The sequence below is a fragment of the Bombina bombina genome, chromosome 8 (genome assembly GCF_027579735.1).
Source record: "Bombina bombina isolate aBomBom1 chromosome 8, aBomBom1.pri, whole genome shotgun sequence".
Classification (NCBI taxonomy): domain Eukaryota; kingdom Metazoa; phylum Chordata; class Amphibia; order Anura; family Bombinatoridae; genus Bombina; species Bombina bombina.
The window spans coordinates 41,558,680-41,585,501 of record NC_069506.1 but is presented as its reverse complement, the minus strand read 5'-3'; the positions used below and the strand labels follow the sequence as shown (position 1 = coordinate 41,585,501).

Here is a 26,822-nt window from a genome sequence, read left to right as displayed (position 1 = left end):
GGAAGTGCAAGAGGATTCACCCAGCAGAGTTGCTATATAGCTCCTCCCCTCTACGTCACCCCCAGTCATTCTCTTGCACCCAAAGACTAGATAGGATGTGTGAGAGGACTATGGTGATTATACTTAGTTTTTATAACTTCAATCAAAAGTTTGTTATTTTACAATAGCACCGGAGCGTGTTATTGCCTCTCTGGCAGAGTTTGAAGAAGAATCTACCAGAGTTTTTACTATGATTTTAACCGGAGTAGTTAAGATCATATTGCTGTTTCTCGGCCATCTGAGGGAGGTAAAAGCTTCAGATCAGGGGACAGCGGGCAGATGAATCTGCATTGAGGTATGTAGCAGTTTTTATTTCTGAATGGAATTGATGAGAAAATCCTGCCATACCGTTATAATGACATGTATGTATATTCTACACTTCAGTATTCTGGGGATGGTATTTCACCGGAATTACTCTGTTAAAAGTACATTAAACCTTTTAATAGGTATTTATTATGTTAAACGTTTTTGCTGGAATGTAGAATCGTTTGCATTTTCTGAGGTACTGAGTGAATAAATATTTGGGCATTATTTTTCCACTTGGCAGTTGCTTGTTTTAATTGTGACAGTTTCGTTTCTCTCTCACTGCTGTGTGTGAGGGGGAGGGGCCGTTTTTGGCGCTCTTTGCTACGCATCAAAAATTCCCAGTCAGTTACTCTTGTATTTCCTGCATGATCCGGTTCATCTCTAACAGAACTCAGGGGTCTTCAAACTTCTTTGGAGGGAGGTAGATTCTCTCAGCAGAGCTGTGAGACTTATATATTGACTGTGATTAAAAACGTTGCTCTGTAATTTTTATGTTTCAAATTTAATTATTGTTACTTTACTAATGGGAACAAACCTTTGCTAAAAGTTGTGTTGTTTTTAAGGATTGATGCTATAACTGTCTTTCAGTTCATTATTTCAACTGTCATTTAATCATTTAGTGCTTCTTTGAGGCACAGTACGTTTTTGTTAAATAAGATTGTAACCAAGTTGCAAGTTTATTGCTAGTGTGTTAAACATGTCTGATTCAGAGGAAGATATCTGTGTCATTTGTTCCAATGCCAAGGTGGAGCCCAATAGAAATTTATGTACTAACTGTATTGATGCTACTTTAAATAAAAGCCAATCTGTACAAATTGAACAAATTTCACCAAACAGCGAGGGGAGAGTTATGCCGACTAACTCGCCTCACGTGTCAGTACCTGCATCTCCCGCCCGGGAGGTGCGTGATATTATGGCGCCTAGTACATCTGGGCGGCCATTACAGATAACATTACAAGATATGGCTACTGTTATGACTGAAGTTTTGGCTAAATTACCAGAACTAAGAGGCAAGCGTGATCACTCTGGGGTGAGAACAGAGTGCGCTGATAATACTAGGGCCATGTCTGATACTGCGTCACAGCTTGCAGAGCATGAGGACGGAGAGCTTCATTCTGTGGGTGATGGTTCTGATCCAAACAGATTGGATTCAGATATTTCAAATTTTAAATTTAAATTGGAGAACCTCCGTGTATTACTAGGGGAGGTCTTAGCGACTCTTAATGATTGTAACACTGTTGCAATACCAGAGAAATTGTGTAGGTTGGATAAATACTTTGCGGTACCGGCGAGTACTGACGTTTTTCCTATACCTAAGAGACTAACTGAAATTGTTACTAAGGAGTGGGATAGACCCGGTGTGCCGTTCTCACCCCCTCCAATATTTAGAAAGATGTTTCCAATAGACGCCACCACACGGGACTTATGGCAAACGGTCCCTAAGGTGGAGGGAGCAGTTTCTACTTTAGCTAAGCGTACCACTATCCCGGTGGAGGATAGCTGTGCTTTTTCAGATCCAATGGATAAAAAATTAGAGGGTTACCTTAAGAAGATGTTTGTTCAACAAGGTTTTATATTGCAACCCCTTGCATGCATCGCGCCGATTACGGCTGCGGCAGCATTTTGGATTGAGTCTCTGGAAGAGAACCTTAGTTCAGCTACGCTGGACGACATTACGGACAGGCTTAGAGTCCTTAAACTAGCTAATTCATTCATTTCGGAGGCCGTAGTACATTTAACCAAACTTACGGCTAAGAACTCAGGATTCGCCATTCAGGCACGTAGGGCGCTGTGGCTAAAATCCTGGTCAGCTGATGTAACTTCTAAGTCCAAATTACTTAATATACCTTTCAAGGGGCAAACTTTATTTGGGCCCGGTTTGAAAGAAATTATCGCTGACATTACAGGAGGTAAGGGCCACGCCCTACCTCAAGACAAAGCCAAAGCTAAGGCTAGACAGTCTAATTTTCGTCCCTTTCGGAATTTCAAAGCAGGAGCAGCATCAACTTCCACTGCACCAAAACAGGAAGGAGCTGTTGCTCGTTACAGACAAGGCTGGAAACCTAACCAGTCCTGGAACAAGGGCAAGCAGGCCAGGAAACCTGCTGCTGCCCCAAAGACAGCATGAACCGAGGGCCCCCGATCCGGGACCGGATCTAGTGGGGGGCAGACTCTCTCTCTTCGCCCAGGCTTGGGCAAGAGATGTTCAGGATCCCTGGGCGCTAGAGATCATATCTCAGGGATACCTTCTAGACTTCAAATTCTCTCCCCCAAGAGGGAGATTTCATCTGTCAAGGTTGTCAACAAACCAGATAAAGAAAGAAGCGTTTCTACGCTGTGTACAAGATCTGTTATTAATGGGAGTGATCCATCCGGTTCCGCGGTCGGAACAAGGACAAGGGTTTTACTCAAACCTGTTTGTGGTTCCCAAAAAAGAGGGAACTTTCAGGCCAATCTTGGATTTAAAGATCCTAAACAAATTCCTAAGAGTTCCATCGTTCAAAATGGAAACTATTCGGACAATCTTACCCATGATCCAAAAGGGTCAGTACATGACCACAGTGGATTTAAAGGATGCTTACCTTCACATACCGATTCACAAAGATCATTACCGGTATCTAAGGTTTGCCTTCTTAGACAGGCATTACCAGTTTGTAGCTCTTCCATTCGGATTGGCTACGGCTCCAAGAATCTTCACAAAGGTTCTGGGTGCCCTTCTGGCGGTACTAAGACCGCGAGGAATTTTGGTAGCTCCGTACCTAGACGACATTCTGATACAAGCTTCAAGCTTTCAAACTGCCAAGTCTCATACAGAGTTAGTTCTGGCATTTCTAAGGTCGCATGGATGGAAAGTGAACGAAAAGAAGAGTTCTCTTTTTCCTCTCACAAGAGTTCCATTCTTGGGGACTCTTATAGATTCTGTAGAAATGAAGATTTATCTGACAGAAGACAGATAACAAAGCTTCTAAATGCATGCCGTGTCCTTCATTCCATTCAACTCCCGTCAGTAGCTCAATGCATGGAGGTGATCGGCTTAATGGTAGCAGCAATGGACATAGTACCCTTTGCACGTCTACATCTCAGACCGCTGCAATTGTGCATGCTGAGTCAGTGGAATGGGGATTACTCAGACTTGTCCCCTACTCTGAATCTGGATCAAGAGACCAGAAACTCTCTTCTATGGTGGCTTTCTCGGCCACATCTGTCCAGGGGGATGCCATTCAGCAGGCCGGACTGGACAATTGTAACAACAGACGCCAGCCTACTAGGTTGGGGCGCTGTCTGGAATTCTCTGAAGGCTCAGGGACAATGGAATCAGGAGGAAAGTCTCCTGCCAATAAACATTCTGGAATTAAGAGCAGTTCTCCATGCCCTTCTGGCTTGGCCCCAGTTAAAAACTCGGGGGTTCATCAGGTTTCAGTCGGACAACATCACGACTGTAGCTTACATCAACCATCAAGGAGGGACAAGAAGCTCCCTAGCAATGATGGAAGTATCAAAGATAATTCGCTGGGCAGAGTCTCACTCTTGCCACCTGTCAGCAATCCACATCCCGGGAGTGGAGAACTGGGAGGCGGATTTCTTGAGTCGCCAGACTTTTCATCCGGGGGAGTGGGAACTTCATCCGGAGGTCTTTGCCCAAATACTTCGACGTTGGGGCAAACCAGAGATAGATCTCATGGCGTCTCGCCAGAACGCCAAACTTCCTCGCTACGGGTCCAGATCCAGGGATCCGGGAGCGGTTCTGATAGATGCTTTGACAGCACCTTGGAACTTCGGGATGGCTTATGTGTTTCCACCCTTCCCACTGCTTCCTCGATTGATTGCCAAAATCAAACAGGAGAGAGCGTCAGTGATTCTAATAGCGCCTGCATGGCCACGCAGGACTTGGTATGCAGATCTAGTGGACATGTCATCCTGTCCGCCTTGGTCTCTACCTCTAAGACAGGACCTTCTGATACAGGGTCCATTCAAACATCAAAATCTAACTTCTCTGAAGCTGACTGCTTGGAAATTGAACGCTTGATTTTATCAAAACGTGGTTTTTCTGAGTCGGTTATTGATACCCTGATACAGGCTAGGAAGCCTGTTACCAGAAGGATTTACCATAAGATATGGCGTAAATACCTATACTGGTGCGAATCCAAAGGTTACTCCTGGAGTAAGGTTAGGATTCCTAGGATATTGTCCTTTCTACAAGAAGGTTTAGAAAAGGGTTTATCGGCTAGCTCATTAAAGGGACAGATCTCAGCTCTGTCCATCTTGTTACACAGGCGTCTGTCAGAAAATCCAGACGTCCAGGCCTTTTGTCAGGCTTTAGCTAGGATCAAGCCTGTGTTTAAAACTGTTGCTCCGCCATGGAGTTTAAACTTAGTTCTTAACGTTTTACAGGGTGTTCCGTTTGAACCCCTTCATTCCATTGATATAAAATTGTTATCTTGGAAAGTTCTGTTTTTAATGGCTATTTCCTCGGCTCGAAGAGTCTCTGAGTTATCAGCCTTACATTGTGATTCTCCTTATCTGATTTTTCACTCAGACAAGGTAGTTCTGCGTACTAAACCTGGGTTCTTACCTAAGGTAGTCACTATCAGGAATATCAATCAAGAGATTGTTGTTCCATCCTTGTGTCCAAATCCTTCTTCAAAGAAGGAACGTCTTCTACACAATCTGGATGTAGTTCGTGCCCTCAAGTTCTACTTGCAGGCAACTAAGGATTTTCGACAAACGTCTTCCCTGTTTGTCGTGTACTCTGGTCAGAGGAGAGGTCATAAGGCTTCGGCTACCTCTCTCTCCTTCTGGCTTCGTAGCATAATTCGTTTAGCCTATGAGACTGCTGGACAGCAGCCTCCTGAAAGAATTACAGCTCATTCTACTAGAGCTGTGGCTTCCACTTGGGCCTTTAAGAATGAGGCCTCTGTTGAACAGATTTGCAAGGCTGCAACTTGGTCTTCGCTTCATACTTTTTCCAAATTTTACAAATTTGACACTTTTGCTTCTTCGGAGGCTATTTTTGGGAGAAAGGTTCTTCAGGCAGTGGTTCCTTCTGTATAATGAGCCTGCCTATCCCTCCCGTCATCCGTGTACTTTTGCTTTGGTATTGGTATCCCAGAAGTAATGATGACCCGTGGACTGATCACACATAACAGAAGAAAACATAATTTATGCTTACCTGATAAATTCCTTTCTTCTGTTGTGTGATCAGTCCACGGCCCGCCCTGTTTTAAGGCAGTTAAATATCCTTTAAATTATACTCCAGTCACCACTACACCCTTGGCTTCTCCTTTCTCGTTGGTCCTTGGTCGAATGACTGGAGGTGACGTAGAGGGGAGGAGCTATATAGCAACTCTGCTGGGTGAATCCTCTTGCACTTCCTGTAGGGGAGCAGCTAATATCCCAGAAGTAATGATGACCCGTGGACTGATCACACAACAGAAGAAAGGAATTTATCAGGTAAGCATAAATTATGTTTTTTATTATTTTATTCGAATAGCCCCTATCTCTTAGTTGTTGTGCAAGTATCTCACATTCTTGTTTACATACGGGGAAACGCATCAGTGACATCATACAGCCCCTCAGGCATAGGTTTTTGCCTGATTTTAAATAGCAATTCTCTGCTGAATTGTAGTGGTCTCTCTGGTACTGTGTTTTAAATGATTTTTCTTCAATAAAGAATACCCATTTTTTAACTTCGGAAGGAGCAGGTCTGGAATACTGTTTGCATTTGTATCCGGTCATTTAAGTTGTCCACAGGGCTCTCCGTAGGTTACAAGTGGAAGGCATCACGGCAGATGGAATACTGTTTGTTTGCACATATTTCTAATGTTTAGCTGGGATCTTGTCCAGTTATTATGAAATAATACACAGTAATCTATGTGCTGCACTTGAAGGATTGGTGAACACACACACCACACACACACACACACACACACATATATATATATATATATATATATATATATATATATATATATATATATATATATATATATATATATATATATATATATATATATATATACAGTATCTCACAAAAGTGATTACACCCCTCACATTTTTGTAAATATTTTATTATATCTTTTCATGTGACAACACTGAAGAAATGACACTTTGCTACAATGTAGTGAGTGTACATTGTGTGAATTTGCTGTCCCCTCAAAATAACTCAACACACAGCCATTAATGTCTAAACCCTGGGCAACAAAAGTGAGTACACCCCTAAGTGGAAATGTCCAAACTGGGCCCAATTAGCCATGTATGTGTGTGTGTGTGTGTGTGTGTGTGTATATATATATATATATATATATATATATATATATATATATATATATATATATATATATATATATATATATATATATATATATATATATATATATATATATATATATATATATATATACGTGTGTGTGTATATGTATGTGTGTGTGTGTGAGTATATATATATATATATATATATATATATATATATATATACGTGTGTGTGTATATGTATGTGTGTGTGTGTGAGTATATATATATATATATATATATATATATATATATATGTGTGTGTGTGTTCACCAATCCTTCAAGTGCAGCACATAGATTACTGTGTATTGTTTCATAATAACTGGACAAGATCCCAGGTAAACATTAGAAATACACTGAATTCTGTGTCTTAGCCATGACTTTACTGTTCGTTTCTTACATTTTTTTTTTACAAGTAACTCTTTCTTGCTCAGCTCACTTATTACAGTTTTCCGAATACACAAACTCATCATCGGCTTTGAAATGTGATTGGTCTCATTTCAGATGAGGTGTTTTGTTAAGGAAATATTTCAGGAATCTATCATTCTTTTAAGTAAAGCATGAAATCTGGAAATGTAAATAAGCGATAGATAGAATCTAGCAGCTGAAGGTGTCTACTCTCACAGAAATGGTTATTCTTTATTATTGCAGTGACATTTTAGGGCAATGTGGCACATTCTTCAGACTTATGTCTTAGTGCATTTCATTATTAAAGGGACAGACTAGTCAAAACTTTTATGATTCAGCTAGAGACTGCAAAGTAAAAATAGAAACTCCATGTTAGATTCAGCCACACTCCTAGGTCTGGCAATAGACAAGGAGGTGGTGTTGATATTTTACTTTCCTCTCGTTGCACCTTCCAACAAATACAGCCCTTCTCTTCACTCACATTTTCTTCATTTGAAGCACACATGATTCAGTTATTCTCTCCCCTCTCTATACGTGTTGCAGTCATATACCGCCCCCCTGGCTCCCCATCTCAATTTTTAGATCACTTTGCTGCCTGGCTTCCTTATTTCCTTTCCTCAGACACCCCTGCCCTCATTCTTGGTGACTTTAACATCCCTCTTGACAATCCCAATGCCTCCTCTGCAATAAAACTTCTTCAACTGACTTCCTCTTTCGGCCTGTCACAATGGACTGACTCTCCCACTCACAAAGATGGTCATTCCCTTGATCTGATTTTCACCTATCGATGCACTCTTTCAAATTTAACAAACTCCCCTTTTCCTCTCTCTGACTATCATCTCCTAACTTGCAACACCACTTCCCTACCTACAACTCCCCCTCATCTACCCCTCACACCAAACTTAACAGAAGCACTAAGTCACTAGATCAGCTCGCTAGCTCTCTCCTCTCATCCTTCACCTCCTTTTCCTGCCCTGACCAATCTATCTGCCAGTATAATTCCACCCTTACATCGGTCATTGACACTCTGGCCCCTCCAACCTTAGCTCAGAAACCACACTCTCATCCTCAGCCCTGGCATACTCCTCTGACACGATACCTACGCAGATGCTCCCGTACTGCTGAGCGACATTGGAGGAAATCTCAGAGTTCAGCTGACTTTCTTCACTACAAGTTCATCCTGAACTCCTACTATTCTGCCCTTAAGCTTTATAAGCAACAATATTTTTCTAATCTCATCTCTACTCTTTCCTCTAACCCTAAACGTCTGTTCTCCACGTTCAACACTCTTCTCCGCCCACCCCCACCTCCTAACACAACCTCTCTCAGCTCAAGATTTTGCAAGCCACTTCAACAACAAAATTGACTCCAACAGAAGTGAAATCAGCTGTCAACATACTTCCAATCTCCCACCCCCTCAAAAGCTCACAATCACCCAAAACCCAAATATCCAAAAATGCAGCTCTTTTGCCCCTGTTAATGAGGATGAAGTTTCTGCCCTTATACTGTCCTCCCACCTCACTACCTGTCCCCTCGACCCCATCTCCTCACAGCTACTCCCCTCCCTCTCTTTTACCCTCACCCCCATACTCACACACATTTTCCACCTCTCCCTCACCACTGGTATATTTCACTCATCTCTAAAACATGCACTGGTCACACCTATCCTCAAAAAACCTTCCCTTGATCCAACCTCCCCTTCCAATTACCGCCCTATTTCCCTTCGCCCTCTTGCCTCAAAGCTCCTCGAAAAGCTAGTTCACGCATGTCTATCCCATTTCCTTACACTAAACTCTCTTCTTGACCCACTGCAATCTGGTTTTCGTTCCCATCACTCTACAGAGACAGCAATTGTCAAGGTTACCAATGACCTACTTACAGCAAAATCCAAAGGCCACTTCTCTCTGCTTATCCTCCTTGACCTGTCTGCAGCCTTTGACACTGTTAACCACCCTCTTCTGCTCCAAACCCTCCAATCCTCCGGCATCTGTGACACAGCTCTCTCGTGGTTCTCTTCCTATCTGACTAACCGTACATTTAGTGTAGCCTTCTCCGGAGCATCCTCTGCCCCGTTACCACTTTCTGTTGGGGTACCTCAAGGCTCTGTCCTTGGTCCCCTTCTCTTTTCAATCTACGTGTCGTCACTAGGTTCCTTAATAAAGTCCCATGGGTTTCAATACCATTTGTATGCCAATGACACCCAAATCTACCTCTCTGCACCAGACCTACCTCCTTCCTTACTAACCCGTGTCACTAACTGTCTTTCTCATACCTCATATTGGATGTCCTCTCACTACCTTAATCTAAATCTCTCCAAAACTGAACTCCTTATTTTTCCCCCTTCTTCCAATGTCTCCACCCACACATGACTCAGATCTTTCCTTCACTCCTCACATTCAGTCCTTGGCTAAAGCCTGCCGCTTCCACCTTAAAAACATTGCTAAAATTAGACATTTCCTTACACAAGATACAACCAAGATTTTAATCCACTCTCTCATCCTTTCCTGCCTCGACTACTGCAATTCCGTCCTCTCTGGTCTACCTAGCTGCCGCATAGCTCCTTTACAATCCATTATGAATGCCTCTGCCAGGCTCATCTTCCTTACTCGTCGCTCTTCATCTGCTGCACCTCTCTGCCAATCCCTTCACTGGCTTCCTCTTGCCTCTAGGATTAAACACAAAATCCTCACCCTGACATATAAAGCTCTCAACTGCACTGATCCCCCCTACATCTCAGAACTTGTCTCTAGATACTCTCCCTCCCTTCCCCTTCGATCAGCTCAGGATCTCCTCCTCTCCTCCTCTCTTGTTACTTCCTCACATTCACGTTTACAGGACTTCTCCAGACTGGCCCCCATCTTGTGGAATTCCCTGCCTCGCTCCATAAGACTCTCCCCTAGTTTTAACAGCTTCAAGCACTCCCTAAAAACTCTACTATTCAGGGATGCATACAACCAACACTAACCTTTCCTAACGCGATTGCTTTCCCCTTGAACCCCTTAGATTGTAAGCCTACGGGCCCAGCTGTTTACAGATCGCTTCATAAGAGCCGACTACAACAGTGAAACTCTCGGCAGGGCCCTCTACCCACTTGACCCCGACAAAAGCTATCCTGTACACCGACTATGTTTACAGCGCTGCGGAATCTGTTGGCGCTCTACAAATACCTGATAATAATAATAATGCAATCTTAAACAATTTTACAATTTACTTTCATCATCAAATTTGCTTTGTTCTCTTGGTATTCTTAGTTGAAAGCTAAACGTAGGTAGGCTCATATGCTAATTTCTAAGCCCTTGAAGGCCATCTCTTATCTAAATGCATTTGACCATTTTTCACAGCTATATGGCATTGGTTCATGTGTGCCATATAAGAGGCTTAGATACAAGGTAATCACAGAGTTAAAAGTGTATTAATATAATTGTGTTGGTTGTGCAAAACTGGGGAATGAGTAATTATCTCAAGCTTTTTTATTTGCTTTTCACAACAAAAGACTGCTAGTTCATGTGAGCCATATAGAGAACATTGTACTCACGCCCGTGAAGTTGTGGATGACACAGCACTAGCTGGCTAAAAGGCAAGTCAATAGGTAATAAATAAACAGCCATGTGATCAGAGGGCTGTCAAAAGAGGCTTAGATACAAAGTAATCTTGGAGTTAAAAAGTGTCTTAATATAACTTTGTTGCTTATGCAAAACTGGTAAATGCGTAATAAAGGGATTATCTATCATTTCAAACAATTCAAATTTTGGAGTTGGCTGTCCCTTGAAGGTTCTTTTTGTTTTGTTTGTTAAATATGTTTGTGTCATGTTTTTAACATGCCCTTGTATAACTTGTCATTGTAACCTCAGCACTATTTGTACCTGAATGTAATGCACTTATGTATAGCACTGTGTAAAATGTCGGCGCTTTATAAATAAATGCTAAAAATACTATAAATAAGAATGTGCAGGCTCAGCCTTTTGTTATGGGCATTTGTGGCAGAACAACAAATGAAGGTTTTAATGAGCAAAACAAGCTATTTCAAATAAAAAAATAATTATAAAGGAACAATTTACCATACATTTAATACTCTGCAGTAGGTGTAAAACAAGACATTTGGAAAATTAAGGGGAACACATTATATAATACAGTGTCTCTTTTAAATACACTTTCTCTAACCACATATTTTAGAAACCCCTCCCCCCCAACTCCAATCAATAAATCCCAATAGTATGTACACAAGGATTTGAATATCAGGTTACATGACTTTGTTTTGCTTGTTTGTAAACTAGCATATATGCTTTTACAGGAATTCCCATTTGTCACTGTATTCTTTTTTTCTTCTTACAATGACTAACACTGAATACACATTCACAAGGGTCACATGATATGGGCAACACTGGGACACCTCATTGCAAAACTTGTAAAACCTGTTTTTTATATAAAGTATTTCCAATGGTGTAATAAAGTTTGGGAAATTTCCCAATTGACAATAAACAGGATTATAATGTCCCCATATATTATGATGTTCTTGTTTTTTGAATCCTGTTAGTGATAGGATTTTTTTAACCTTTTGGCTGCCAAACAAGGCAGCACTGTACTAGTTGGATAGTAAACACATTGCAATCGCAGTATTGTTCTGCCGCCTTCCTGTAGATTAGCACATCAGCTGAATGATTGTTTTCTGCAAATGTTTTTCAATGGTCAAACTCCACATACTAATTTCCTTATTTGGAGGAGCCAGTATGGACTTGAGTGTACAGATGACAAGATGTGCCACTGCCATTATGTTAAAGGCAGAGGCGTAACTAGAAACCACAGGGCCCAGGTGCAAGAATCTAGGAAGCCCCCCCCCCCCCCAAAAAAAAGTGAATTTGATACTTTTTTTTTATTTTTATTTTTAAACATTTAACACAGAAAAAAAATGTGAATCAGATTACATGTCTGCAAAAGGAGATGGTCTGACCCCTCATTACTGTGTATAGTGACACTGTTTAACCAACCAGTACTGTATATAGTGAGTCAGTGACACAGTCTGTAATCTGCTGGTGAGATGTCTGGCCTGTCCCTACCCGCCCCAGTACTTTATAAAGTGACCACAGTAGTCTGTGACACTGTTTACCCCTCCCCCCCATGCTGTAGTAACAAGGTAATTTGCTGGTTCCTCAAACACACACACACACACACATACATGCATAAATATACACATACACACACACACACACACATACACACACATAAACACACATAAGCACCAATGGGTAAAACAGAAAGACTAACCCCTGTAGTCAGAGACACTAGTGAAGCATCACGTCACACTTGCATGATATCAGTGCAGGCAGTGGCAGATCAATTGCGACCTCTGCACCCCCTGAAGTTTCGTCCCTGGTTAAAGGGACAGTCTAGTAAAAATTAAACTTTCATGATTCAGATAGGGCATGCTATTTTAAACAACTTTTCAATTTGCTTTGTTCTTTTGGTATTCTTTGCTGAAAGCTAAACCTAAGTAGACCAATATTCTTATTTCTAAGCCCTTGAAGGCCTCCTCTTATCTCCAGTGTATTTTGACAATTTTTCATTACTAGACAGCGCTTGTTCATATGTGACATATAGATAACATTGTGTTAACTCCCGTGGAGTCAGCATTGATTGGCTAAAATGCAAGTCTGTTAAAAAAAGAACTGAAATAAGGGGTCAGGCTGCAGAGACTTAGATACAAGGTAATCACAGAGGTAAAAAGTATATTAAAGGGACAGTCTACACTAAAATTGTTATTGTTTAAAAAGACAGATAATACATTTTCTATCCATTCCCCAGCTTTACACAATCAACATTGTTATATTAATTTACTTTATAACATTTAAACGTCAAATTTTCTGCCGGTTTCTTAGCCACTAAAGACAGCCTTTTATCACGTTTCTTTATTAGTTTTTCACAACAGGAGACTGCTAGTTCATGTGGGCCATATAGATAACATTGCGTTCACTCCTAAGGAGTTATTTAAGATTTAGCACAACACAGTACTAAATGCAAGTCAATAGCTAATAAATAAAAAGTCGTGATCAGGGGGCAGTCTGCAGAGACTTAGATACAAGGTAATCACAGAGATAAAAAAGTATATTAATATAACTGTGTTGGTTATGCAAAACTAGGGAATCTATACTATAATTGCGTTTGTAATGTCCGTTGCCGTCGGCAGTTGCACACACATCCTCAATGGAATGTTGGCAGCGCGAGGAAGGTGGATTCTTTCACCACCCTGCCATTTTCGAAATCCACCTTACGCTGCATCCCGGTGAATGCAGCGAAGGCAAACGGAGCATTACAAAAGCAACACCTAATCGCCCACAATAAAGTATTTAAAAAAAGAAACTAACCGCCCGCATCAAGTATTAAAAAATAAATAAATAACTGCCCGCATCAAGTATTAAAAAAAAAAAAAAAACACCGCCTGCACGAAATATAACAAAAAAAAATCCTATACAAAATCCCTACATTGCAATAAACCTATTTACCCTATTAACCCCTAAACCGCAAAACCCCTACATCGCAATAAACCTATTTACTTTATTAACCCCTAAACTGCAAAACCCTTACATCACAATAAACCTATTTAACTTATTAACCCTTTAAACCGCAAAATCCACAACGCAAATAACTATTTAAATAACTAAGTACAGTACACTAACCTAACACCCCCTAACCTAACACCCCCTAACCTAACACCCCATTAAATAAAGCCAAATTACCTAAACTAATTCATTCTAAAGTTACAAAAACTAAAAAAAGCTAACAACATTACAGAAAATAAAAAAATCAAATTACAAAATTTAACAAATTTAAACCTAATCCCTATTAAAATAAAATAGACCCCCCCCCCAAAAAAAAGTCTAACCCCTAGGTTGGTACTCACGGTTCCTGAAGTCCGGCAGAGAAGGTCCTGTTCCAGGCGGTGAAGTCTTCTTCCAAGGGCAACCTCTTCTTCTTCCAGGAACATCCTTTCGCGGAGCTGAAGACCGGCGACTCTGGAACTGAAGACCGGCGACCGCGGACCATGGAACGTGGAGGATCCTCTTCGTACGATCTCCGCCGTACACTTAAAGGGACACTGAACCCAATTTTTTTCTTTTGTGATTCAGATAGAACGTGCAATTTTAAGCAACTTTCTAATTTACTCCTATTATCACATTTTCTTCATTCTCATGGTATTTTTATTTGAAAAGCAAGAATGTAAGTTTAGATGCCGGCCCATTTTTGGTGAACAACCTGGGTTGTCCTTGCTGATTGGACAGCATCAATAAACAAGTGCTGTCCATGGTTCTCCTTAGCTTAGATGCCTTCTTTTTCAAATTAAGATAGCAAGAGAAAGAAGGAAAAAAAGGATAATAGGAGTAAATTAGAAAGTTGCTTAAAATTGCATGCTCTATATGAATCACAAAAGAAAAAAATTGCGTTCAGTGTCCCTTTAATAGTGAATTCAAGGTACGCGATTAAAGATGGTGTCCCTTGAATTCCTATTGGCTGATTTGATTCTTCCAATTCAAATCAGCCAATAGGATGAAAGCTACTCAAATCCTATTGGCTATTTAAATTAGCCAATAGCATGAAAGCAAGTGAAATTCTATTGTCTGATTTGAATAGCCAATAAAATTTCACTTGCTCTAATCTTTAATCACGTACCTTGAATTCACTATTCAGTGTACGGCAGAGATCGTACGAAGAGGATCCTCCACGCTCCATGGCTCCGCGGTCGCCGATCTTCAGCTCCGCAGTCATCAGCACCGCTCGGCGCAGGATGTTCCTGGAAGAAGAAGAGGTTGCACTTGGAAGAAGACATCACCGCCTAGAACAGGACCTTCTCCGCCGGACTTTAGGAACCGTGAGTACCAACCTGGGGGTTAGACTTAGGATTTTTTAAGGGTTTTTTGGGGGGATTTGTTTTATTTAGATTAGGGATGGGCAGAAAAAGAGCTAAATGCCCATTTATGGGCAGTGCCCAAACAAATGCCCTTTTCAGGGCAATAAGTAGTTTAGGTTTTTTTTAGTGTTAGGTTCTTTTATTTTGGGTGGGTGGGGGTTTAATGTTAGGTGGGACTTTGTATATTTTTTGTAAAAGAGCTGATTATCTTGGGACAATGCCCTGCAAAAAGCTCTTTTAAGGGCTACTGGTAGTTTATTATTAGAGTAGGGGGTGTTTTTATTTTGGGGGGTCTTTTTTATTTTAATAGGGATTAGGTTTAATTTTGTTAAATTTGGTAATTTGATATTTTTATTTTCTGTAATGTTAGCGTTTTTTTATTTTTTTAACTTTAGAATGTTTTAGTTTAGGTAATTTGGGTTTATTTAATGGGGTGTTAGGTTAGGGGGTGTTAGGTTAGTGTACTGTACTTAGTTATTTAAATAGTTATTTGCGTTGTGGGTTTTGGCGGTTTAAAGGGTTAATAAATTAAATAGGTTTATTGCAATGTAGGGTTTAGGGGTTAATGAGGTAAACTGAAATGCATGAGCTGGCAAATCTTCGTTCTACATCTGTAGTTTAAAAAATAATTAGACTGCCCTCTAGGCAGACTTATCGACTAGTGGGTTATAAAGGGATTATCTATCATTTCAAACAATAAACATTCTATCCTAGACTGTCCCTTTAATATAACCGTGTTAGTTGTGCAAAACTGGGGAATGGGTAATAAAGGGATTATCTATCTTTTTAGACAATTAAACATTTTCAAGTAGGCTGTCCCTTTAACACAATCTCCATTGTTTTGGCTTCAGTAGAGATAACAACAGACTGCAAACATAAATATGTGGCAAGGTTAGGCTTCTGAAAGCTGCCATGTGCTCTTTGAATTTTCAGGATGGGGAAATCCACAATAGGAAAAAACAGGCTAAATAAATATGTATATGGCAAAGTTATTTTACTATGCATAATAAAAGGGAAGCTAAAGTAAAAATGACACTTTATTTATATTGTGCACATTTAGATAATGGAAGTGAGTTGGAAAGTTGTTTGAGAGGTGCTCACAATCTTTTTATATGCACACTTTCTGAGGCACCAGATCCTACTGAGCATGTTCAGGAATTTACAGAATATACATATATGCATTTTGTGATTAGTCGATCGCTGTCACATGATGCAGGGGGAAGGACAATGGAACTAGCTGAAATTTATTAGGAAAAAAAAAGCTGCTACTCATATGAAATTAAAGCTAAGTGCTTTTACATTGTCTTTTTATTATGGATATGTTTTTATGCAATTCTGCTGTATTTGAAACGGAAATGAAACCCAAAAAAACATTTCTTTCATGTAATTAGCAAGAGTCCATGAGCTAGTGACGTATGGGATATACATTCCTACCAGGAGGGGCAAAGTTTCCCAAACCTTAAAATGCCTATAAATACACCCCTCACCACACCCACAATTCAGTTTTACAAACTTTGCCTCCTATGGAGGTGGTGAAGTAAGTTAATTGAGGATTCTGGTCCTCTTGATACTAATTCTAAACGTTTAGATAAGGTCTTTAAATCTCCTGTGGTTATTCCAGAAGTTTTTCCTGTTCCTAGTGCTATTTCTGAAGTAATTTCCAGAGAATGGGATAAATTGGGTAATTCATTTACTCCTTCTAAACGTTTTAAGCAATTATATCCTGTGCCGTCTGACAGATTAGAATTTTGGGACAAAATCCCTAAGGTTGATGGGGCTATTTCTACCCTTGCTAACGTACTACTATTCCTACGTCAGATGGTACTTCCTTTAAGGATCCTTTAGATAGGAAAATTGAATCCTTTCTAAGAAAAGCTTATCTGTGTTCAGGTAATCTTCTTAGACCTGCTATATCATTGGCTGATGTTGCTGCAGCTTCAACTTTTTGGTTGGAAACTTTAGCGCAACAAGTAACAGATCATGATTCTCATAATATTATTATTCTTCTTCAACATGCTAATAATTTTATCTGTGATGCCATTTTTGATATTATCAGAGTTGATATCAGGTTTATGTCTCTAGCTATTTTAGCTAGAAGAGCTTTATGGCTTAAAACTTGGAATGCTGATATGTCTTCTAAATCGACTCTACTTTCCATTTCTTTCCAGGGTAACAAATTATTTGGTTCTCAGTTGGATTCTATTATCTCAACTGTTACTGGTGGGAAAGGAACTTTTTTTCCACAGGATAAAAAATCTAAGGGTAAAAACAGGGCTAATAATCGTTTTCGTTCCTTTCGTTTCAACAAGGAACAAAAGCCGGATCCTTCATCCTCAGGAGCAGTTTCAGTTTGGAAACCATCTCCAGTCTGGAATAAATCCAAGCCTTCTAGAAAAGCAAAGCCAGCTTCTAAGTCCACATGAAGGTGCGGCCCTCATTCCAGCTCAGCTGGTAGGGGGCAGGTTACGTTTTTTCAAAAACATTTGGATCAAATCTGTTCACAATCTTTGGATTCAGAACATTGTTTCAGAAGGGTACAGAATTGGTTTCAAGATAAGACCTCCTGTAAAGAGATTTTTTCTTTCCCGTGTCCCAGTAAATCCAGTGAAAGCTCAAGCATTTCTGAAATGTGTTTCAGATCTAGAGTTGGCTGGAGTAATTATGCCAGTTCCAATTCTGGAACAGGGACTGGGGTTTTTTTTCGAATCTCTTCATTGTACCAAAGAAGGAGAATTCCTTCAGACCTGTTCTGGATCTAAAAATATTGAATCGTTATGTAAGGATACCAACGTTCAAAATGGTAACTATAAGGACTATCTTGCCTTTTGTTCAACAAGGGCATTATATGTCCACAATAGATTTACAGGATGCATATCTGCATATTCCGATTCATCCAGATCATTATTAGTTCCTGAGATTCTCTTTTCTGGACAAGCATTACCAGTTTGTGGCTCTGCCGTTTGGCCTAGCTAAAGCTCCAAGAATTTTTACAAAGGTTCTCGGTGCCCTTTTGTCTGTAATCAGAGAACAGGGTATTGTGGTATTTCTTTATTTGGACGATATCTTGGTACTTGCTCAGTCTTTACATTTAGCAGAATCTCATACGAATCGACTTGTGTTGTTTCTTCAAGATCATGGTTGGAGGATCAATTCACTAAAAAGTTCATTGACTCCTCAGACAAGGGTAACCTTTCTGGGTTTCCAGATAGATTCAGTGTCCATGACTCTGTCTTTGACAGACAAGAGACGTCTAAAATTGATTTCAGCTTGTCGAAACCTTCAGTCACAATCATTCCCTTCGGTAGCCTTATGCATGGAAATTCTAGGTCTTATGACTGCTGCATCGGACGCGATCCCCTTTGCTCGTTTTCACATGCGACCTCTTCAGCTCTGTATGCTGAATCAATGGTGCAGGGATTACACAAAGATATCTCAATTAATATCTTTAAAACCGATTGTACGACATTCTCTAACGTGGTGGACAGATCACCATCGTTTAAGTCAGGGGGCTTCTTTTGTTCTTCCGACCTGGACTGTAATTTCAACAGATGCAAGTCTTACAGGTTGGGGAGCTGTGTGGGGATCTCTGACGGCACAAGGAGTTTGGGAATCTCAGGAGGTGAGATTACGATCAATATTTTGGAACTCCGTGCAATTTTCAGAGCTCTTCAGTCTTGGCCTCTTCTGAAGAGAGAATCGTTCATTTGTTTTCAGACAGACAATGTCACAACTGTGGCATACATCAATCATCAAGGAGGGACTCACAGTCCTCTGGCTATGAAAGAAGTATCTCGATTTTTGGTTTGGGCGGAATCCAGCTCCTGTCTAATCTCTGCGGTTCATATCCCAGGTATAGACAATTGGGAAGCGGATTATCTCAGTCGCCAAACGTTGCATCCGGGCGAATGGTCTCTTCACCCAGAGGTATTTCTTCAGATTGTTCAAATGTGGGGGCTTCCAGAAATAGATCTGATGGCGTCTCATCTAAACAAGAAACTTCCCAGGTATCTGTCCAGATCCCGGGATCCTCAGGCGGAAGCAGTGGATGCATTATCACTTCCTTGGAAGTATCATCCTGCCTATATCTTTCCGCCTCTAGTTCTTCTTCCAAGAGTAATCTCCAAGATTCTGAAGGAATGCTCGTTTGTTCTGCTGGTAGCTCCGGCATGGCCTCACAGGTTTTGGTATGCAGATCTTGTCCGGATGGCCTCTTGCCATCCGTGGACTCTTCCGCTAAGACCAGACCTTCTGTCGCAAGGTCCTTTTTTCCATCAGGATCTCAAATCCTTAAATTTAAAGGTATGGAGATTGAACGCTTGATTCTTGGTCAAAGAGGTTTCTCTGACTCTGTGATTAATACTATGTTACAGGCTCGTAAATCTGTATCTAGAGAGATATATTATAGAGTCTGGAAGACTTATATTTCTTGGTGTCTTTCTCATCATTTTTCTTGGCATTCTTTTAGAATTCCGAGAATTTTACAGTTTCTTCAGGATGGTTTAGATAAAGGTTTATCCGCAAGTTCTTTGAAAGGACAAATCTCTGCTCTTTCTGTTCTTTTTCACAGAAAGATTGCTAATCTTCCTGGTATTCATTGTTTTGTACAAGCTTTGGTTCGTATAAAACCTGTCATTAAGTCAATTTCTCCTCCTTGGAGTTTGGATTTGGTTCTGGGGGCTCTTCAAGCTCCTCCTTTTGAACCCATGCATTCATTGGACATTAAATTACTTTCTTGGAAAGTTTTGTTCCTTTTGGCGATCTCTTCTGCCAGAAGAGTCTCTGAATTATCTGCTCTTTCTTGTGAGTCTCCTTTTCTGATTTTTCATCAGGATAAGGCGGTGTTGCGAACTTCTTTTGAATTTTTACCTAAGGTTGTGAATTCCAACAACATTAGTAGAGAAATTGTGGTTCCCTCATTATGTCCTAATCCTAAGAATTCTAAGGAGAAATCGTTGCATTCTTTGGATGTTGTTAGAGCTTTGAAATATTATGTTGAAGCTACTAAGTCTTTCCGAAAGACTTCTAGTCTATTTGTTATCTTTTCCGGTTCTAGGAAAGGCCAGAAAGCTTCTGCCGTTTCTTTGGCATCTTGGTTGAAATCTTTAATTCATCATGCCTATGTCGAGTCGGGTAAAACTCCGCCTCAAAGGATTACAGCTCATTCTACTAGGTCAGTTTCTACTTCCTGGGCGTTTAAGAATGAAGCTTCGGTTGATCAGATTTGCAAAGCAGCAACTTGGTCCTCTTTACATACTTTTACTAAATTCTACCATTTTTATGTATTTTCTTCTTCTGAAGCAGTTTTTGGTAGAAAAGTACTTCAGGCAGCGGTTTCAGTTTGAATCTTCTGTTTATGTTTTTCATTAAACTTTATTTTGGGTGTGGATTATTTTCAGCAGGAATTGGCTGTCTTTATTTTATCCCTCCCTCTCTAGTGACTCTTGCGTGGAAAGATCCACATCTTGGGTAGTCATTATCCCATACGTCACTAGCTCATGGACTCTTGCTAATTACATGAAAGAAAACATAATTTATGTAAGAACTTACCTGATAAATTCATTTCTTTCATATTAGCAAGAGTCCATGAGGCCCGCCCTTTTTTGTGGTGGTTATGATTTTTTTGTATAAAGCACAATTATTCCAATTCCTTATTTTATATGCTTTCGCACTTTTTTCTTATCACCCCACTTCTTGGCTATTCGTTAAACTGAATTGTGGGTGTGGTGAGGGGTGTATTTATAGGCATTTTAAGGTTTGGGAAACTTTGCCCCTCCTGGTAGGAATGTATATCCCATACGTCACTAGCTCATGGACTCTTGCTAATATGAAAGAAATGAATTTATCAGGTAAGTTCTTACATAAATTATGTTTTTGTGATTCAGACAAAGCATATAATTTTTTATTTTTTTTTTCTCTCGCAAATTTTCTTTGTTCTCATGGTATTTTTTTTATTTTAATAATTTCTCCAATAAAAATTGAAAGTTTTTTTAATATTAGCTCATTTTAACTTAATATTGATTAACTTTTAAGCCGGGTGGTCAGTAAAATCAGCCGGGTGGTGCACCCGCTAAAAAAGTCCTGGGAGAACACTTGAGATACCTAGGTAGGTCAGGAACAATACATGGCAGGAAATAGTACTGGCCTCTGAAGTAAAAAATAAAATGTGTCCTTTTAAGCATAAGGATTTTTTTGGAGTGAGGAAGGGGAAATGGAGGTTAATAGAGTGGGATTATTTTATATATATATTTTTTTATTTTATTTCCAATTTTTTTCAATAAACAGCACTCATACTTTTTCATTGTTATATTTTGCACTTTGTCTATCTGTCTGTCTATATATCTCTAAAGTTAGAGTGTTTCATCACTGAATAAAGAGCCCTCCTATTCCCTTTTTTATCCTCACAATGTGCTTACCTTTCTGAGGGTTATTGTATTTATGTTTTTGTTTCGCCTAATAAATATTTGTAGTTAGTGTTATTAAAGGGACATTAAACCCAAATTTTTTCTTTCATGATTTAGAAAGAGAATGCAATTTTAAACAACTTTCTAATTTACTTCTATTATCTATGTTGCTTCATTCTCTTGACATCCTTTGCTGAAAAGTATATCTGAATAGGCTTGGTGGCTGCATATAGATGCATCGTGTGATTGGCTCATCCATGTGCATTGCTATTTCTTCAGCAAAGGATATCTAAAGAATGAAGCAAATTAGATAATAGAAGTAAATTGGAAGTAAATTGGAATGTTGTTTAAAATTGTATTCTGTACCTGAATCATGAAAGAAAAAAAATTGGGTTTAGTGTCCCTTTAAGCATTTCATATTAACAATCTCACTGTTTACTCTCCCTTTCAAGAATACATTATCACCATCTCTTGCATCTAAGGAGTTAAAGTGTAAACACCATTTGAGTAGCTAGGTCAAACATTCAAATACACAATGTTAAATTCAACACTGTGGTATAACCTTCCTTGCAATTACCTAGCCTGTCAAATACAAGTGCAATGAAAGAAAGTTAAACCAAACTTCACCATGGATCCCCACACAGCTGGGGACAGTCTGATTTTAGGAGTTTTTCGTAGACGTTCATTTACTGGGTCAACTTGTACAAGGAGGGAGAGTTTTCTGAGTTTCTTTGACAAAACTACAGAGGAGGATTCTGGGATTGTAAAGGATATTTCGGAAAATCTCTTCCAGTTCTTAAACCGTATATTTTCTCCAGATCCCAGGTTATATCAAGTCATCAAGGAAAGAGGTCTTGACTCCAATATTCAAGAATCTGATGAGGATCTTTTGGAAGATAACTCTTCCCAAGTAGGGCAGCCAACTCCTGATGATACCATAGTGGTCCGGAATTATCGTCCTACTCAGGTTATCTGGAGTCAATTACCACAGGTAAACAATTTCCACTTGTTCTACCAAGGTGCTCAAGTGTATGCTTGTAAATTACTGATAGATATTTTGAGGATAAAATGAATTGTATCTATCTTTCTACCTACTTATGTCTATCATCTATCTATCTATCTATCTATCTATCTATCTATCTATCTATCTATCTATCTATCCTTCCTATCTATTTATCTATCTATCTATCTATCTATCGATCTATCTATAAATCTTATCAATTTAATCTATTTTTTCTAGCTAATCTATCTAATCTACCTATCTAATCGATCTACCTAGTTTTATTTATTTACCCATTTTTGTTACTTTTTTTCTGTTGTAATATTTTAAAATTGTTTTTGTAAAAGTTCATTTTTGTTTTAAGACACTTGTACATGCTATTTAAAGGTTGTTTTGCAATGTTTGCTAAAGAGCGCTGATAGCGTGGAGACATGCTATTTGACCAGTTGAGTAAACTCATTTACATTTTATGGGTAAAGTTTTTTTCAATTGAAGAAAATTTGTTACATTGATGATATAGCTACAGAAATATAAAAAGTCACATTTTAAATCTAGTCTTTAAAAATGATGTTTTAAAGTGACAACTAAATTAAATAAGCAGCTCTTTTCATTGTTGCAGTTTATTTTATTAAATTCTTGTTTCACATTGTGTGCCAGATTACAAGGGGATCGCTATTTAGCGCTTTCACTAGAGCGTTAATTGCGCTAAAAGTAAACTTTTTGCGCTTGTCGTGTTCCGTATTACAAGTTAAAAGTAAAAAGCTATCGCTCATAGCTGCTCATAGCTTTTGTTGGCCTGCTACCTGATTATAGTCCCTGTTGGCCTGCTACCTGATTATAGTCCCTGTTGGCCTGCTACCTGATTATAGTCCCTGTTGGCCTGCTACCTGATTATAGCCACTTTTAGCCTGCTGCTATCTGATTATAGCCTTTGTTAGCCTGCTAACTGAGTATAGCCCCGGTTAGCCTGCTACCTGAGTATAGCCCCTGTTGGCCTGTTACCTGATTATAGTCCCTGTTGGCCTGCTACCTGATTATAGCCACTTTTAGCCTGCTGCTATCTGATTATAGCCTTTGTTAGCCTGCTAACTGAGTATAGCCCCGGTTAGCCTGCTAACTGAGTATAGCCCCGGTTAGCCTGCTACCTGAGTATAGCCCCTGTTGGCCTGTTACCTGATTATAGCTCCTGTTGACCTGCTACCTGATTATAGTCCCTGTTGCCCTGCTACCTGATTATAGTCCCTGTTGCCCTGCTACCTGATTATAGTCCCTGTTGCCCTGCTACCTGATTATAGTCCCTGTTGGCCTGCTACCTGATTATAGCCACTTTTAGCCTGCTGCTATCTGATTATAGCCTTTGTTAGCCTGCTAACTGAGTATAGCCCCGGTTAGCCTGCTACCTGAGTATAGCCCCTGTTGGCCTGTTACCTGATTATAGTCCCTGTTGGCCTGCTACCTGATTATAGCCACTTTTAGCCTGCTGCTATCTGATTATAGCCTTTGTTAGCCTGCTAACTGAGTATAGCCCCGGTTAGCCTGCTACCTGAGTATAGCCCCTGTTGGCCTGTTACCTGATTATAGCTCCTGTTGACCTGCTACCTGATTATAGTCCCTGTTGCCCTGCTACCTGATTATAGTCCCTGTTGCCCTGCTACCTGATTATAGTCCCTGTTGGCCTGCTACCTGATTATAGTCCCTGTTGGCCTGCTACCTGATTATAGTCCCTGTTGCCCTGCTACCTGATTATAGTCCCTGTTGGCCTGCTACCTGATTATAGTCCCTGTTGCCCTGCTACCTGATTATAGTCCCTGTTGCCCTGCTACCTGATTATAGCCCCTGTTGCCCTGCTACCTGATTATAGTCCCTGTTGCCCTGCTACCTGATTATAGTCCCTGTTGCCCTGCTACCTGATTATAGTCCCTGTTGCCCTGCTACCTGATTATAGTCCCTGTTGGCCTGCTACCTGATTATAGTCCCTGTTGGCCTGCTACCTGATTATAGTCCCTGTTGGCCTGCTACCTGATTATAGTCCCTGTTGGCCTGCTACCTGATTATAGTCCCTGTTGCCCTGCTACCTGATTATAGTCCCTGTTGGTCTGCTACCTGATTATAGTCCCTGTTGGTCTGCTACCTGATTATAGTCCCTGTTGGCCTGCTACCTGATTATAGTCCCTGTTGGCCTGCTACCTGATTATAGCCCCTGTTGGCCTGCTACCTGATTATAGCCCCTGATTATAGCCCATGTTGGCCTGCTACCTTATTAATAGTCCCTTTTAGCCTGCTACCTTATTATAGCCCTTTTTAGCCTGCTACCTTATTATAGTCCCTGTTGGCCTGTTACCTGATTATAGTCCCTGTTGGCCGCTACCCGATTATAGTCCCTGTTGGCCGCTACCTGATTATAGTCCCTGTTGGCCCCTACCTGATTATAGTCCCTGTTGGCCTCCTACCTGATTATAGTCCCTGTTGGCTTGTTACCTGATTATAGCCCCTGTTGGCTTGTTACCTGATTATAGCCCCTGTTGGCCTGCTACCTGATTATAGTCCCTGTTGGCTTGTTACCTGATTATAGTCCCTGTTGGCCTGCTACCTGATTATAGTCCCTGTTGGCCGCTACCTGATTATAGTCCCTGTTGGCCCGCTACCTGATTATAGTCCCTGTTGGCCTGCTACCTGATTATAGTCCCTGTTGGCCTGCTACCTGATTATAGTCCCTGTTGGCCTGCTACCTGATTATAGCCCCTGTTGGCCTGTTACCTGATTATAGCTCCTGTTGGCCTGTTACCTGATTATAGTCCCTGTTGGCCTGTTACCTGATTATAGTCCTTGTTGGCCTGTTACCTGATTATAGTCCCTGTTGGCCTTTTACCTGATTATAGTCCCTGTTGGCCTTTTACCTGATTATAGTCCCTGTTGGCCTGTTACCTGATTATAGTCCCTGTTGGCCTGCTACCTGATTATAGCTCCTGTTGGCCTGTTACCTGATTATAGTCCCTGTTGGCCTGCTACCTGATTATAGTCCCTGTTGGCCGTTACCTGATTATAGTCCCTGTTGGCCTCTTACCTTTTTATAGCTCCTGTTGGCCTGTTAGTTGGTTACACTACCTCTTGGAACTACCTGCCTGTAGCACCTGCTGGCCTTTTACCTCCCTAATGAATTTGTAGGCCTGTTAGCTGCCTCGTGTCCCTGGTGGTTTTATTTATTACTATCATTTACTATTTGAGTAATATTTTCAAGCCTAACTATAAGTAATCACCAATTGGTTTGCTAAATCTAATTTACTCCCTTTAACAAAATGTGCTATTTAGCGCTTTCACTAGAGCATTAATTGCGCTAAAAGTAAACTTTTTGCGCTCGTCGTGTTCCGTATTACGAGTTAAAAGTAAAAAGTTATCGCTCATAGCTGATCATAGCTTTTGTTGGCCTGTTACCTGATTATAGTCCCTGTTGGTCTGCTACCTGATTATAGACCCTGTTGGCTTGCTACCTGATTATAGCCCCTTTTAACCTGCTGCTATCTGATTATAGCCTTTGTTAGCCTGCTAACTGAGTATAGCCCCGGTTAGCCTGCTACCTGAGTATAGCCCCTGTTGGCCTGTTACCTGATTATAGCTCCTGTTGGCCTGCTACCTGATTATAGCCCCTGTTGCCCTGCTACCTGATTATAGTCCCTGTTGCCCTGCTACCTGATTATAGTCCCTGTTGCCCTGCTACCTGATTATAGTCCCTGTTGCTCTGCTACCTGATTATAGTCCCTGTTGCCCTGCTACCTGATTATAGTCCCTGTTGGCCTGCTACCTGATTATAGTCCCTCTTGGCCTGCTACCTGATTATAGTCCCTGTTGGCCTGCTACCTGATTATAGTCCCTGTTGGCCTGCTACCTGATTATAGTCCCTGTTGGCCTGCTACCTGATTATAGTCCCTGTTGGCCTGCTACCTGATTATAGTCCCTGTTGGCCTGCTACCTGATTATAGTCCCTGTTGGCCGTTACCTGATTATAGTCCCTGTTGGCCTCTTACCTTTTTATAGCTCCTGTTGGCCTGTTACCTGCTGGCCTGGTACCTACCTAAGTGCCCACTGGCCTGTTAGTTGGTTATACTACCTCTTGGAACTACCTGCCTGTAGCACCTGCTGGCCTTTTACCTCCCTAATGAATTTGTAGGCCTGTTAGCTGCCTCGTGTCCCTGGTGGTTTTATTTATTACTATCATTTACTATTTGAGTAATATTTTCAAGCCTAACTATAAGTAATCACCAATTGGTTTGCTAAATCTAATTTACTCCCTTTAACAAAATGTGCTATTTAGCGCTTTCACTAGAGCATTAATTGCGCTAAAAGTAAACTTTTTGCGCTCGTCGTGTTCCGTATTACGAGTTAAAAGTAAAAAGTTATCGCTCATAGCTGATCATAGCTTTTGTTGGCCTGTTACCTGATTATAGTCCCTGTTGGTCTGCTACCTGATTATAGACCCTGTTGG

General features: G+C 40.5%; 1 protein-coding gene across 1 annotated transcript in view; it reads left to right on the top strand.

Annotated features, from left to right (window-relative positions):
* ARHGEF16 (Rho guanine nucleotide exchange factor 16) overlaps positions 1–26,822 on the top strand; it is a 206,553-nt gene that overhangs the window by 98,442 nt on the left and 81,289 nt on the right. Inside the window, exon 4 of the mRNA XM_053690341.1 lies at positions 22,161–22,333. Coding sequence (XP_053546316.1) covers positions 22,161–22,333 — 173 coding nt within the window. The remainder of the gene's footprint in view (positions 1–22,160; positions 22,334–26,822) is intronic.